Source organism: Anguilla rostrata, chromosome 5 (assembly GCF_018555375.3).
Source record: "Anguilla rostrata isolate EN2019 chromosome 5, ASM1855537v3, whole genome shotgun sequence".
NCBI classification, from domain to species: domain Eukaryota; kingdom Metazoa; phylum Chordata; class Actinopteri; order Anguilliformes; family Anguillidae; genus Anguilla; species Anguilla rostrata.
This window is the reverse complement of record NC_057937.1, coordinates 49,513,034-49,527,818: the sequence shown is the minus strand read 5'-3', so window position 1 is coordinate 49,527,818 and position 14,785 is coordinate 49,513,034. Positions and strand designations below refer to the sequence as shown.

The following is a 14,785-nucleotide window of genomic DNA, read 5'->3' as shown; positions in this document are numbered from 1 at the left end:
TCTCACTCACACTCTCACACACACACACACACACTCACACATACACATATACACATACTCTCACTCACTCACTCGCACACATACACACACTCTCACTCACACTCTCTCTCACACACACACACACACATACACACACTCTCACTCACTCACTCACTCACCCGGACACAAACACACACAGGCACACGTGCACACACACACACACACACACACACACTTACATACTCACACACTCTCTCACTCACTCACTCACTCACTCACCCAGACACACACACACACACACACTTACATACTCACAAACACAATATACTCATATACCCACAGACACATAAAGCACACTCATATAGACACACACAAAATGTATCATGCACAGACCTGCAGCACACACAGCATGCACACACAGCCCAGGTGAATGGTATGGGTGTTACCCCGCCCCACCCTGCCAGTGAGCCCTAGTGTTTACTCTTCAGACTCCGCCCACATTCTTCTCTATTGTGCCAGAGCCCCTTGGGTAACACTAACCAGCCTGTTTGGAGGTCTCTCTTTTCCAAAGGATGTTTGTAAATGTTTAGAGGTCATCTTTTGTCCTTGCATAAACTCACACAATCTTCCTCTGAGCTTGGGGGTGGTGGTGGTGAGGGAAGGGGCAGGGGGTGGGGGGGGGGGGGTGAGAGAAACTTGATTTTACAAAGCTGCAAGACTACAATTCATTAGTGTTTCTTTTCTTGCTGCACCAGATGCTGTAATAATAATAATAATACTAATAATAATAATAATAATAATGCATTTTATTTATATAATGCTTTGATATAAAGAGGCTATATTGAACAATAATCAGAAGCCTCATTCTACTTGTCAAATATCCTATTGAACTGTTCATTCAGCAATGTCCGAATCAGAGCTCTGTTGGGGTTTGGGGATTGACTAGTCAACTTTATTCAGGCGTCTGAATAAGAGAGTGAGTTACACGCTCAAAATGACAGGTCCGCTTTGTTCTGGGGACTGAAGTGAGAGAGTGAGTTACAGGCTCAGATTGACAGGTCAGCTTTACTCCAGCCTCCATCCCTGCGTCTTTATTGACATGCACCATGGACACGGATCCCTGTGTCTCTCTGGCCTGTTCTGTCTTTCCACATGGGGACAGGTCAGAGTTCACTGGACCAGGGTACTGCTTAGGCCCTGTAGGACAGGCCGAACTCCTATTCAGGCATATGAAGGGCTGCATTGGGTAGGGCGAGATGCCACATCTGTTCCTATCAAACATCTCCACGCTCCATGGCTGTCCAAAGGTATTAGGCACTTTGTGATCTCATTTCAGTGTGGCCACCACCCTAATCCCCCCACCCCACCCGTTTTCTCTCTCTCTGATTCTCTAAAGCTTGAAAGGGGCTCTTGAGATTCCTCCTGGCTCTGTATCGAGCTGCTCAAAGCCAGCAGATGTAGGGCGGGTCTGGTGCCACTCTGGCTAAGCGTGAGACATGTTGAGGGTGGTAGCCTCCACCCCCTGGCCAGACATGTCCACCATCGTGGGGCTCGGCGTGTGATGTACATCTGCCTTCAATGCCTCTGACCACCGTGCACCGTGGATGCAAATCCAGCATGACTAAACCCTGAGTTCATCTCTTTAGTGTCCAACAGGAAGACCACAATAGGAGCTGCTTCACATACTGTGTGCCTCAAGCTGGTAGCTTCTCTTTTCCAAGAGCATTTGTGCGAAGCAGGGAAATCCACAGACAGATTGTGCCAAATGCGGGTGCATGCTTAAAGCTTTCTTACCGTCATTCAAAGCGATCTGGCTCTGTCTATGTGCAGTTTAATCTCTGTAGCTTGTGGATTGTAAACTCAAGTAGGCTTGCATTTTCAAAATGTAATTCAAAAACCAGCAAGTGCTGCATACACTAAATGATTTGATTTGATTCCAAATATACCACTTTAACTATCAGTGAATATGGAATCACTCCATCAGTGATAAGGGAGAGAGGGATGGAAGAATTATATAGGGAGGGAGAAAGACCAAGGGAGCTCTGGGCTGCTCCTGCTATGACGAAAACAATGTAATTGCAGAGATACTGAAAAACACACCTGTCACACACACCTGCCACACAATGCCTTGCCTTTAAGCCCAATGCTTGCTCCTCCTCTTTCTTCTCCTCCTCCTCCTCCTCCTCTTCCTTTTCACTCATTGATAAAGAGACTGTTTGCACACCAATCGTTTGGCTTTCTGTGCAGTTAAAAAGAGCTGTCATCAAGGTGTCACTCCCTAAGAGAGGTAAACAGCCTCTGTGAAGAGGCCGGGGTGTTCCAGTTTATCTGAATCAAGCGTGGCTGAGTGACATGTTCCACAGCCCGCCCGCCGGCACACCCCAGTCCTGCCACTGTCACACAGATTAAAACAGTCACGGACTTCCTGTAACCAGCTTTCTATTTATTAAAAAAAAAAAAACCTGAAAACGTTATGGAATTGACATTCATCAAGAGTTGTTTTGGAGTTAATAACACTGTACATAGTGAATGATTAATTGCTCCTCTTCCAGATTGAAAATATATTTCCGTTTCCCTGGGTTTTTTTTTTCCTTCTACAGAGCCACTATAGGTGCCACTTGACTGCCATAAGGATCAGCTTTTCTCTCATATCTGCTGCAACTCCAGAGCACAGTGCAACTTTCCTATTGTAAAACCTTATAGAATATGGAATAATCTCCTATATATTGAAATAAAATGTATTATTTAGATCAGAAATTGTATTGCAACACAATATATGGATAATACATTAATTATTTCCAGTTTCAGATATTGCAATATACAGTACAGTAACTTTCAAATGTGAAATATGTTTACATTATATTGTCCAAAAGATCCACCTCATATTCCAATGCATTCTACAGGTATCTGTCTCACAATCCCCACTACAGGGTGACAGCTAATGAGACCAGCAATACTGAGACAAGGCACATCATGACAGTTCTGTTATAAGCACAGCAAAGTTGCTGGGGTGAAAGTTACTTCACTGCATTTCCTGTTGCATCACACTGCAGCAGAAGGTGAACTGCAGGTGAGAAATCATGAATCCTAAAAAGCACTTCAGCAATTAAAAAAAAAATCTTTTGTGCCCTTCAAAATGACATTACTATCTCAACATTATCAGCTAAGGATTATTTTGCAAGCTTTTTTTTAAGTGAACAGGACCTTTAAGAAAACCTGCAGCTGTATCTTTATACGTGAATATAAAATGTAGCTGTTTTTCTTTTGCTGAATAGATTCTTTTGCTATTATTTATTTTTTATAATCAGAACAATCAGAGCATGGCATGGCACATTTATACACTTAGCAATGGTCAATCATAGTTTATACTCGTGTCCTTCATTTATAAGCATGTCTTGACTGTAGACCACTTTACTGAAAGTGTACAGTTTGAATCAATGCGTTAACGTATTCTTTCATTCCTATGTAGTTCATGGTAGCAGTGTTTTCAGTGCAACTGCAGTGTGAGGTCAAATTATTAGAGTTATATATTTGTCAAATTACTAGCTTGATGGATTGCTGAAACACTTCAGAAAAGCTGTTAACTAAAACAAACATCCATATAAAATGACACCCATGAGAAATATAACCTTAAATACACACGTAAGTGCAAAGCTTTTTCTGTGAATTAACTAAGGGATTGGAAATATTTATGACATTTACACTGTCACAAAACAATAAAGATAAATGTTCAGCTGTTAACCTGAGATTATCAGTAACCCTTAGATTCCCTGATAAAATGTTGTTTTAATCAAGTCTGTCCAAAGTTTGTTCAACGATGAATGGTATGGATTTTCAAGTTTAAGGTGAACTTAGACTACATAAACATACAGAACTATATAAGAATGTACAAAAGACCCAGAGCTGAACTTAACGGCCATCAGTGTAAAAAATGAGAACAAACAGAGTACTTAACTGCTATGATATCTGAAGCATACTATTATATCTGAAGCAGGTCTTTCCCCATTTGGAATGCCTACTCATATTTGTATATTTAGTCACTCTTGAGCAATGAACTGGGGAGAACCCTGCTGACTGAATCCCTCCCTCCCATGGTGACACTACAGCCAGTTATACCCTTTCCTGAGGGGCTGACAGCTACAGCTGGCTCTGGAACACCCAGGATTGGATATCAAATAGTAGCGTCCACACACTGATTGGTGACATCACTTATTCCACTGAAAGCGACAGTGTGGCTTTTTTGTGCACGCCACCATTGTAGACAGTTCAATTGCTATAATTAGCGCTCATTGTCTGAGGCTAGTTTCATAGACAGAAGTGGTGGTGCCAGTGCAGTCACGGTGACATTTAATCTCATACAGTAACCATCTCATAGAAGGCTCTAGGTTCTTTGACAGTGTAGGTTACACCATTTGCTGACTACAGCAATTTTTCCTTGCAATATATTATGCAGGAGAGGGTGAGTGTGTTCGTGTGTTGATCATTCAGTGTTTTACGACTTTCACACGCTTCTCTGTCCTTCAGGTATTTTAACTTTTTTAATAATGCTGCTGGTTTGATTTGATTTATTGCCCTTAAAGCCCTGTCCGCCCATAGGCAAGAACAGCCGATTGTAAAGATTGTAGAACTTGAGGCGTGTCAGTTCCAAAGCCACACAGTGATTCTGTACTTTCCCTCTGAAACTCATGTGTCTTTGCACAATATAGAGTATTTGTGCGGGAGCCTGTCTTTTCCCCCCTCACCCAGGCACAATTATCCTATATCACCCCAGGCCTCTGTCACCCACTGATGTCATGAGGACTGTAATTTACGTTAAACATGTTTTGATGTACATTTTTTGAATGAAGACAATACCACATGCAACACTGTATCTATGACTGAGGAATTTCATAGAAATGCTTATTTTTTTGCGCTAAACTAACATGTACATGGATTGAATGGTGCGGGTGTGGTCTGGGCGGATCAGAACCACTGGCCACTGGGAAAGAGTTTGGCAGAACACAACAAGAGAATGTCAAAAGAATAGTTCTGTTTACAGTAATAAAAAATGGCTTTTTGTGTTGAACTTTTATAATTGGTTATACAGAACATAATGGTTTTAAAGATTTGGTTTTTTTTTTGCTTGAGACCAGCTGGTGTTATAATATGATAGGTGTGACAAAATGATAGAATGCATGTATAAGTTCAGCAGGATCTGCTGAAAAATGATTTCTGATTAATCCAAGAAATATTAAAATTAATTATACTGACAAGCACTTTTACTTCTTTTCCAAAGATGTGAATCAGTATTTAGCGAATACAAGCTTGGATTACAAGAGCATTACATGTCACTCTCTGGATATTTTTTTTAACCAGCATACTTAAACTGTCAGTATTCAGATACATCAAGCATTCAGTCAACCATTTTGTTGAAAGCAGGTTCCTTTAGGCTAGTCCTGTCCTTTCACAAGATGCAATTAGTCAAAAAAAAAAAAAATTCTCTGAAGTGGCCTACATCGGCCCTTGTTAAAAGTGCACGCGAGAGAGACAGAGATTATTCCCCAGCACAGATCCCAAGCCTACCTGTTTATCTCTTGTTCAATGGCCATGTTCTAAGTCTTCTCTGCTCTGCTAGTTAGTATAGCAGCTCTTGCTGATAGTGTGAGAGGAGCCATTGTCCAGGAAAGGGAAGAGTCCCACCTGTTTCCTGAGATTGGCACTGGACCGTCCAGCACATCTGAGCAAAACCCACACACCATCTCCCTCCTTTATGTATTTGCAGTTATGACCCCCGCTGGCTTGCCAGATATGCAGTGTTTCCCCTGAGTTCAAGAAAGAGTCTACGTGAATCCACTGGTTGTTTTCCTTTCTTCTCTCCAAATATTTCCTGTGAACAGGAAACTTGACCTGCAGCAGTGATTAATTTACTATTCAGAAGGTGCGACAGACAAGTCCCAGATCCTTTGACAGATGGATGAAGAATGCTCTTTAAATAAGGGGAACTTTATATTATTTCATATTGTGTATGCTATGTTACCAGATCACAAAGCACTCAGTGATCTGAAATGCCATTTTACCGGGTCGCAAAGTGTTCAGTAATTTGTAACACATGTGTTAAGCACAGAGCAGAGGAAAGCATGTGACAGGTGAAACTCCTCACACATCTGGATGGCTGTTGATGAACAGTATCACAGAGGGAAGTGCTCTGCAATTACAACACCTTATTTCCCTGCTATTCTTTAACATGCGCAGTGCATCTAATCTAAGCAGTGCAGCATATTATATAACTGGTCTTAGCAAAACAGTCATGATTATCTCAGAATGAAACCCAGCAAAACATATAAAGGGTTTTAAAAAATTAATATGATTCCGTTACGTTATACAATTCTATAATTAATATGACCAATTAGTGCTTCTATGGTGCTGGCAGCCATTGTCTTATTTTAAGTGGGAAATAATTAAGCTATTTAATAATTAATATGAGTAGAACTCCAAAGACACTTGGCTGGATAACACCCCGCTTTTGCATAACAGCTGAATTTCCCCAAAGGATTTTCAATGGAAGCATCCGCTGTTCCTCATTATTGTTATGCATGAACCATAATGCACTGTAGTGTGTGTGTATGTGTATGTGCGTTTGTGTGTGCAAGGCACATACAGCAGGTTTGGAGCCATGACCACTTAAAATGTGAATGCAACAGACTGACCTCCAAAAGGTACAGCATGTGTTGGAATGTTCTATTCAAGAGACAGGAAATTATTTTTTTGAAGCAGAGCACAAGGTCAGGACAGCTTCACTGTGACCCCAGGAAATATTTAATCTCTCAGGCATTTCCACGACAGGATGATCTTTCTTTACCCCAAACAAATCACCTCATCAGCCTAATTACCAATCAGAGCAGCTTGTCACTGATTCCAGATAAGAAATGTTTATCTGAATCAGGGCTGGAAAGCCCTGGCAGCAGTGATAAGTGGTTTAATGGTTGTGCAAAGCAAAAAGTTACTGTAGTTGTGTAAAACCTTTGGAGCAAAATTGTTTGGTTGCCATGGCAGTAGGCATTCCGTGCCACCTCTCTGATTGGCAGTTATGTGTATCATAGCCAGATTTCCAGAATGGGTCATTGTGCAGCACCAGAATCCATTAGAATCTTGCCCGGTCAGCTGGAAACATTAATTGGATGTGTGGAAGCTTCAGTGCCATTTCCCATTATCCCGTTTATATCTGGACAAACACACCTCCTGAGTGGGCAGTGTTCCTGGCTCTGAAAGATACCAGTGTTTCTTCTCTCGGTTGTAGACTTTTGACGCATTGGAAATTTTAAACAGTAACTTGTCTCTGATACCAGATTGGTCAGAGAGCTCACAGAGCTTCTATGAGACTTCTGCTACATGACCAGTAATCACATTTTCAGCACCCTTGATGCAGACTCTTGAATGCAGTGGATAGGCATTGTCCTTGAAAATGACATAGAGTGCACTCCCCATGCTCAGGAGTTTTGTCTTATTTGACTTTGACCTGGCAACATAATAATAATGTACTCAGAAGCAGAGTAATAATGCATTGCATGCCATAGAGTCTGTCTTCATCTTGTGTCTGTGTCTGTTATGGCTGACTGTGTTTGGTTTGAGTCTGTGTTTTGGCTTAGTATATCGCATTGCGTCTGGTTTGAGCCTGTGTTATGACTGACTGAATCATAATGTGTCTAGTCTGTGCCTATTTATGGTTAACTGTGTTAAATCTGGGTCAAATGTTGTTTTTAAAATGTTAGAAACAGCTCATTTGGAAGTTGTGGATTTTCTGGTATTGCTATTGTCTTTACCTTGCCTCTGATTTGATTCTTTTACATGTTATCTTAAAAACACAAAATTAATTTCAAGCTCTTTTGAGGGCACCTATTCTGCACACAAATTTCACACATATTTCATATACCAAGGAATAAGTAGTTCTAGCAACACAGCAAGCATCCACAAGCTTCACAAGAGAATATATTTTTAGAAATGTCTAGACCACAGAAGGGCCATTAAAGGACCCTTTTAAAAGAGTTCTCTGCTACTTAGCGCACTTCATATCTGAGCTCCATCCCATCCCCACCCATGGTAATGAAGCAACCAACCCCACTTAAGCCCATTGTAGGACAGCTACAGTGGGGACATTCCCTGAAAAATGATCGATATATCCTCACCATCTCACCATTAAATACGGTTTACTGACATATGAATCTGGAATCAGTTAATGTGTATATGTCCATGGAACCCTGGGAAGCGGTCATGGCAGGTCATGACCCGCAGGGTCACCTGAGTGATGAATCACACTGGGACCGGATCCATCTGACGTGCACGCGCTGATGTGATTTGTCACAGCATAGTAATACTCCTGGCCTGTGTTGATTTGACTGGCCATGGTGTAATAATGGTGCCAGCCTGACAGATGGTGGTTGTTGAAGTATTAATGGGGTACATGTGTGTCCTCAATAAATGCTGGTATGTGATTTATTAATGATGTGTAGGTGATGGAGCATAAGCTAATCACTGTGGCAGGGCCTAACTGGAGGAGGGGGACTGTGGCAGGTCTGGTCTGCGGGCAGGAGTGTGAGTTTAAAACATTGACCATTGGAGTAACAAATGAGCACTTCTAGATCCTTGGAAAAGAGTCAAACAGTTTAAAAAGCCAGACATTTGCATTGTGTGCAGTAGTAAAACATGAAAGACTGTTAGAGTGTAAACTTACAGTATGCTTTCGAACAGACATATGAATGTGTGCATGCGTTTGTCCATGTTTTCACGTGGACGAACATCCATATGCATTCATGAAAAAGAGCAAAGAGGGTGTTCACATAAGGCATCACCTTTGTTCTCCTTGCCAACCTATATGTTTCTTATCTAATGCTATTTTTTTAACTCAGGGATGCCTTGGACAGACATTTGCCTTCATCACAATTGACATTAGCTTTGCTAAAAAATACAGATAGATGAACATTTTCATCATGTTACTCTTCTTTCTTGAATGCATGTGGCAGTGTAGTATAATAGCTAAAGAACTGGTTTTGTAACCTAAAGCTCACAGGTTTGATTTCCAGGCATGTAACCTCAAGCAAGGTGCTTAACCTACATTGTTTCATTATACATCCAGCTGTACAAATGAATGCAATGTAAATGCTATGTAAAAAGTTGTGTAAATGCTAAATGTCTGCAAGGTAATGTAATGCTGTCCAAAGAATGAGGAACAATAATGTGGGCCATGTTTAAAGCAGCTACTTCTTCAGGGCTGCTGAACTGAGTTGCAGTATACCTTCTTAAGTTCCAGATATACTGGAGATTTGCAAACATTCTTCAGAAGAGCTGGGGTGGCGTATGATCCAGAGTGTCCTGCCTACTGTGTAGAATCTCCAAAAATATTTCAATTTTTAACAGAGATGTGTGAGATGCATTTATATGTTCATATGCTTAAAGAGCAGGTCTGCACTACGTGGAAAAGCATTTTAAGGTCAGAGTCATTACGTGCTGCTGCAGCGTGTAATCTCTTGACCAGTATTTGCTCAAGCAATAACTTTCAAAACATCACACTTATCACCTCCATGCAGAGAATCAGCTGTGATTGCTGGCAGTTATCAGGAAATGGAGATGGGACCGGGGGAAAAATCCTCTCAGACATTCCTACACCACAGAGTTTTTGGGTTTTTGTTTCCCACGTTCTATCCTCTCTCCTGTCCAGGTTCTCCTGCCAAAATAGTTTGTTATTTTTAGACTGATAAAGGCTTTTTTAGACAGACTTTTTCTCCGTTGGTTTTTCGATAATGTTTGTGTCCATGGGATATAAGTCTGAATACCCACAGTCCTCCACACTCTGGCATGTTTACTACATCCCATCTTGCTGTGCTTAAAGTACACTGGAGAGTGCAGGGGTGAAGGGTAGGGCCCAAATCAGAGAAAGGGGTTTTTTGAACACCACAGCAAGTTGTAACCGTGTTGAGTGTTAGCAGCCTACATGCCATTCTGTGTGTAACAGAAAAAATATAGAAGCTCAGTATTTGAAGGAACCCACTAAAAGTTTAAAATATTATTTTTTTCATAAGCGTTCTACAAACAGTTGGGCTTTTAGCTACTATTAAATAATGCTTGTCAATCTGGATCACTCTGAAACCTGAGACCACTGATTCAGTTTGTAACTAAAAAAACAACCTGGAGGAACAGCTATGCAGATTGAAATCCATATCAAACAAACAGAAAATTGTATAATTTAATAGAGCTGGGTACTTGGGTACAGTATTAAGTGGCATTTATCAACATTCCTCAAATTCACAGTTCATTTCATCTGCAATGCTTGCTATATAAAACATTTCTTATTCTTTTTCTATGGTTGCTTATATATATATATATATATATATATATATATAGAATATGCACTGTATAAACTACTCCTATAACACAAGCACTATATGGACCACTCATATAGCAGTAGCACTGAATTCAGTACATATATAGCACATGCATTGTATAATAGCTGTACACACACAGCACTGTATAAATTAGTATAAAAACGCTGCCCTGTCTTCACATTGTGTTGTTGTCTGTGTTGAAGTTTCACTGCAGTATCAGCGCACTAAAGAAAGCGAGATATTGGATTTAGACTGCTGGGTAAGAAGCTAAGTCTGCATCACATTTCTGTTAAATCTGTGCAGGCCGTGGCTGTTTTCGTAACAAGGTTATTGACAGGAGCCCAGAAACACGTGAGCGTGAAGGAATTATGCAAACCTGAACTGCTGAAACCAGTTTGCTGACAGTTGGGAACCATGCCTCACATAGCTCTGTACATCTCATGCTATGATCAAATGATGACTCACCGGCCCAGCTATAGGTGACTGGAAAAATTAAGGAAATACTTGTGCGAATGAAGGATTCAAAGTATATTGAAAGCAGGTGCTTCCACACAAATGTTGTTCCTGAACTCATTAAGAAATTAGAATCCCAGCATGCTTGGGTGGGTGTATAAGAAGGCAACATGGCTAGAAGAGATGTGTATTTGATAGAGGAGTGATCATTGGGGGATGTTTTGCAGGCATTTCAGTGACCAAGATGGCTAAACTTTCTGATGTTTCACTAGGAAGAGTAGCAAAGGTGATGTTGGCATGAAAGTTGTGATGTCCGTGAATATCAGTCAATTTCAAATATCAATCTAGCGTGTGAGTCCCCTGAGAACCAGACTAGCCCAGACCTTCTCACACCACTACCCCATATATCGCTGACCCAGGGGCATGTGAGGCTGGCACATATGATCCGGTTACGCAAGTGTCCGTGCTTGCTTTGTGCTTGCACTCCCAGCAGCTGTCTTAGCACCACTGTGGCCCCCGCAGGCCTTGGTCAACTCCACACTATCACCACTCAGACACCATTGCGTGATCTTAGCACGCTTCTCCCACAGACGCTTCCTGTTTGTTTTTCTCCCCCAGGAACATGCTTTTTTTTCTCCACAGTCAGGAGCATCTCAGCCAAGCAAGTGCTGCATTACCTTGGCAAACTCAGGTGGTGACACCTTGGTGTCAGAAGGGGGCTGTGTGCTATCTTTGCCTCTTACACCCTGTGATTACAGTGATCTGTGGGACCAGTGTAAAAACATGGTTTTTACAGTATTTTTGGGCAAAATGTCAACTATTCCACTAACTCAACAGCACTTGTAAAATGCCCTTAGCTGCGTGAAGCTGTTCCATACATTTTAACACCCTATAAACCCCTAAGAGGAAACACTCACTGTGAGGTATAATCAGTTGCAAAACTAGAATTCAGTTTTGTTGAAATCGAACCTACTGGTTGCTTGAGGCACATTGTAGTTTTGTGGAAAACGCTCAGTTTCTGCAATCATGACACACTCTTTACCTCACAATATAGAACTATAATATGTATAATTATGTTGCAGTTACGTGGGTCAAAATTTTCCCTGGCTGCTACCTGAAAAAGACATACATTTTTACCTCAGAGAGCTGATTTAGCGTAAGATTATGACGTACACACAAGCATAGATACGTATGTACATTCCTCCCCATTGAATTCTTAAGATTTGTTCTCTTCTATTGTCATGCAACCTGCTCCCATTATGTTCAGACATCTTCTAAATGACAAAGTGCCTTTTTAATGAAGAAAGGTTAATTCCACTGTAGAGAATCAGACCTAGTTGTCTACAGTCAACATAACAAATTTACCATTATTTGCCTTACCCATCAGGATATCAAAAATTAAATTCTGTTTGGCATAACTGTGGGCTATAGCCTTCCCAAACACAACTGTCAAGATTTGGTTTTGGTTTTATGGTGTATGCGTACATGTTATGCCCTTTAAAATCTTGATATTTTCAATACCCTTTCAATATACTGCAGCAAAATCTTCGATAAAAATGAAAATATTTGCAATTTAAATTATTCAACTCGTTAATCAACTTAATTTTCCTACACAGTACCTACGCTAGTGTAGGCTGTTCATACATGCGCATGCGAATTCATAGGCTACACTGTTTTTTCATAATACTTTGGAGTGGCGTGAGTTAATTATATTGTTATTCCCTGCACGTGACCATATATATATGGGATATCCTATCCTTCTCAATAAACATTTTAGTAACGAACCAAAAAGGCACTCCCATCGTCACTGCTCTCTGCAAATACAATGCAGTCGTTTATTGTCGCTGGGTACTACATAGTTTGACATAAATAACAATTGCAAGTCTCACGCATAACATTTCCAGCATATATGAACATTAAAACCTGTCTTTCCTACACATTCACTTCTGATGGAGACAACGGAATATGAACTTTCGGTATGAATAACTGAGTTTATAATTGATAGGGTGGTGTTAGGCTACTACTGGTGCGTATTTTAGTTCGAAAATATTTTGCCTTGTCCAGCTTGACAGACTAGTTGCTGTTAGTGGCATCACTGTGTTAATAAATTACGCATGGCAGGCTTCTGGAAGAGAAAATGACGTTTTTAAATGGACTATCCCCTGAGTTGACATAGCAGCAATTTTGCTTTAATATGAAGAAGTTAAACCAGCGACTCGCAAACTGCTGCGTTGTCCGAGTCTTGACTGTGCATGGAACTGAGCCCAGTGTCTGAGTCCTCGTCATTAGTGTTGCATGTCTTTGAAAGCCCCCTGGCCTGTTCGACCCATCCGCTGTTCGTCTCTAAGGAACTGAACATTTCGCTCTCTGTTACCACGGAATTCATTTCTTTGTCGTCCTCCAACGGCGACGGTTGCATATTTTCCTCTAAATCCAGAGAGTTCACTTTTTCAAGCAAATCCCTTAACTCTTTCTCTTTCGCGTTCCACAGCTCCTGGCTCAAGTCCAAATCGTCTCGAATAGCCTCCAAATCCGTGTTCAGACGAAGTCCAATGTACAAACTCGTGTCCAGCTGCGTTTTGACCCTCTCTTCCTCCAAGAGCAACTCGTCTTCAGGCGAAATTTCAGCTTCCATGTGAGCAGAGTCTGTTTCGGTGGTTACTGCTGGAAGTCTTGTGGTAGCCACCTCTTTGATGCTTTCCGTGTCTTTATTCGAAAGCTCATCTTGCCGTCGTTTCATCCACCGTTGATTCAGCTCCTCTTGGATCTCCACTGTAATACTGTCCATAAGTGTCTGATGTTCGGCCAGCTCCTCCTCCAGCTTAATGATTTCATTGCATCTGCTGACATATTCCTCGAACTGGGCAAAAGTTTCGGATGAACACTGCATGTCCCCGTCGCCACTCGCGTCAGGCTCCGGGTTCGCGTCAACCAGATATGTATCCTGCACGTAATTGATCCCGTGCCTTTTCATTCTGTCAAAGTGAATTTTTGCTTCGTACCTTTCTATCTCCCTATCCAGCTCCTTAAATCGGTGGATCTGTTGGCGGATAGTGTGGTCTTGCGATATGACCAGGTGCACTAATGTTTCCATTTTCTCCACTGCGGATGTATCCTTAAACAAACTTTCTTCTCTCTTTTTATTAATTTTATCCAACTTTCTGAAAGCCTTTCGCACAATCCGCCTCTGTTTTTCTTGTGAAAAAGCCATGGTCGCTCTCGCCATTCCCTTGTATCCGCACGGGCTCTCCTTGCTGAGAACAACCCGCGCCTCTGCGCTGCGGGGTCCGTTGTTAGGTAAAGACGCCTCGTTCTTCACCAGCACAAACCTCACGTTTTTCTGCTCCACTCCCCACGCGCTCCATAGACGAAGTATCTTGGTTTTGTTGGGCAAAATTCTCTCAAAACCTCTCCATTTTTCTACAATGCAGTAAGACTCAGGAGGTCCGGAGAGCATGGCTGCAGAAACACCTTGCTGTAAGTTTTGATCATCCAGGAGCACTTTGACAACGTCGGCACAGGTAGTGCGTCTTGAAAGCCCAGAGACTAGCTTCTCCTCTCGGCAGACCCAGACTGATATTTTGGATTCCACCGTCTCCATTTTAAATGATAGTTAATCTGATGGTAATGGACGGATACTTTTAGTCCGTTTAGCGTACAAGTTGATGCCACTTGTTCGGTTGTTGTTAAAGGCGAATCTTTGTTTTAATTTTGGAAACGTAAACAAAATTGTGGCAGCTCATCCTCAATTCCAAAGGCAATATTCAATTTCCCGCGTGCCCCCACAAACAATTAAGAGCAGTTGCTCACTGCAATAGCATTTACCTTGGTGGGTGTATAACAGTCCGCAGAAAAGTCCCCCCTTTGATATACTACGAAGGAGAGAGACGGTCCGTGCGTCTACCTCTGCTGTCACTGCTTTATGGCATATCAACAGGCAACACTGCATCGCCTTTGCAAAGTAACTGGGCTTTCCCCCGTCCTACCTACTACGGATC

At 41.6% G+C, this 14,785-nt stretch overlaps 1 protein-coding gene across 1 annotated transcript; it reads right to left on the bottom strand.

The window, feature by feature from the left end:
* Window positions 1-12,591: 12,591 nt before the first annotated feature.
* rassf10b (Ras association domain family member 10b) lies at window positions 12,592-14,785 on the bottom strand. Its single transcript, XM_064336852.1, has one exon. The coding sequence runs from the start codon at window positions 14,386-14,388 to the stop codon at window positions 12,991-12,993; it is 1,398 nt and encodes a 465-aa protein (XP_064192922.1). The 5' UTR covers window positions 14,389-14,785; the 3' UTR covers window positions 12,592-12,990.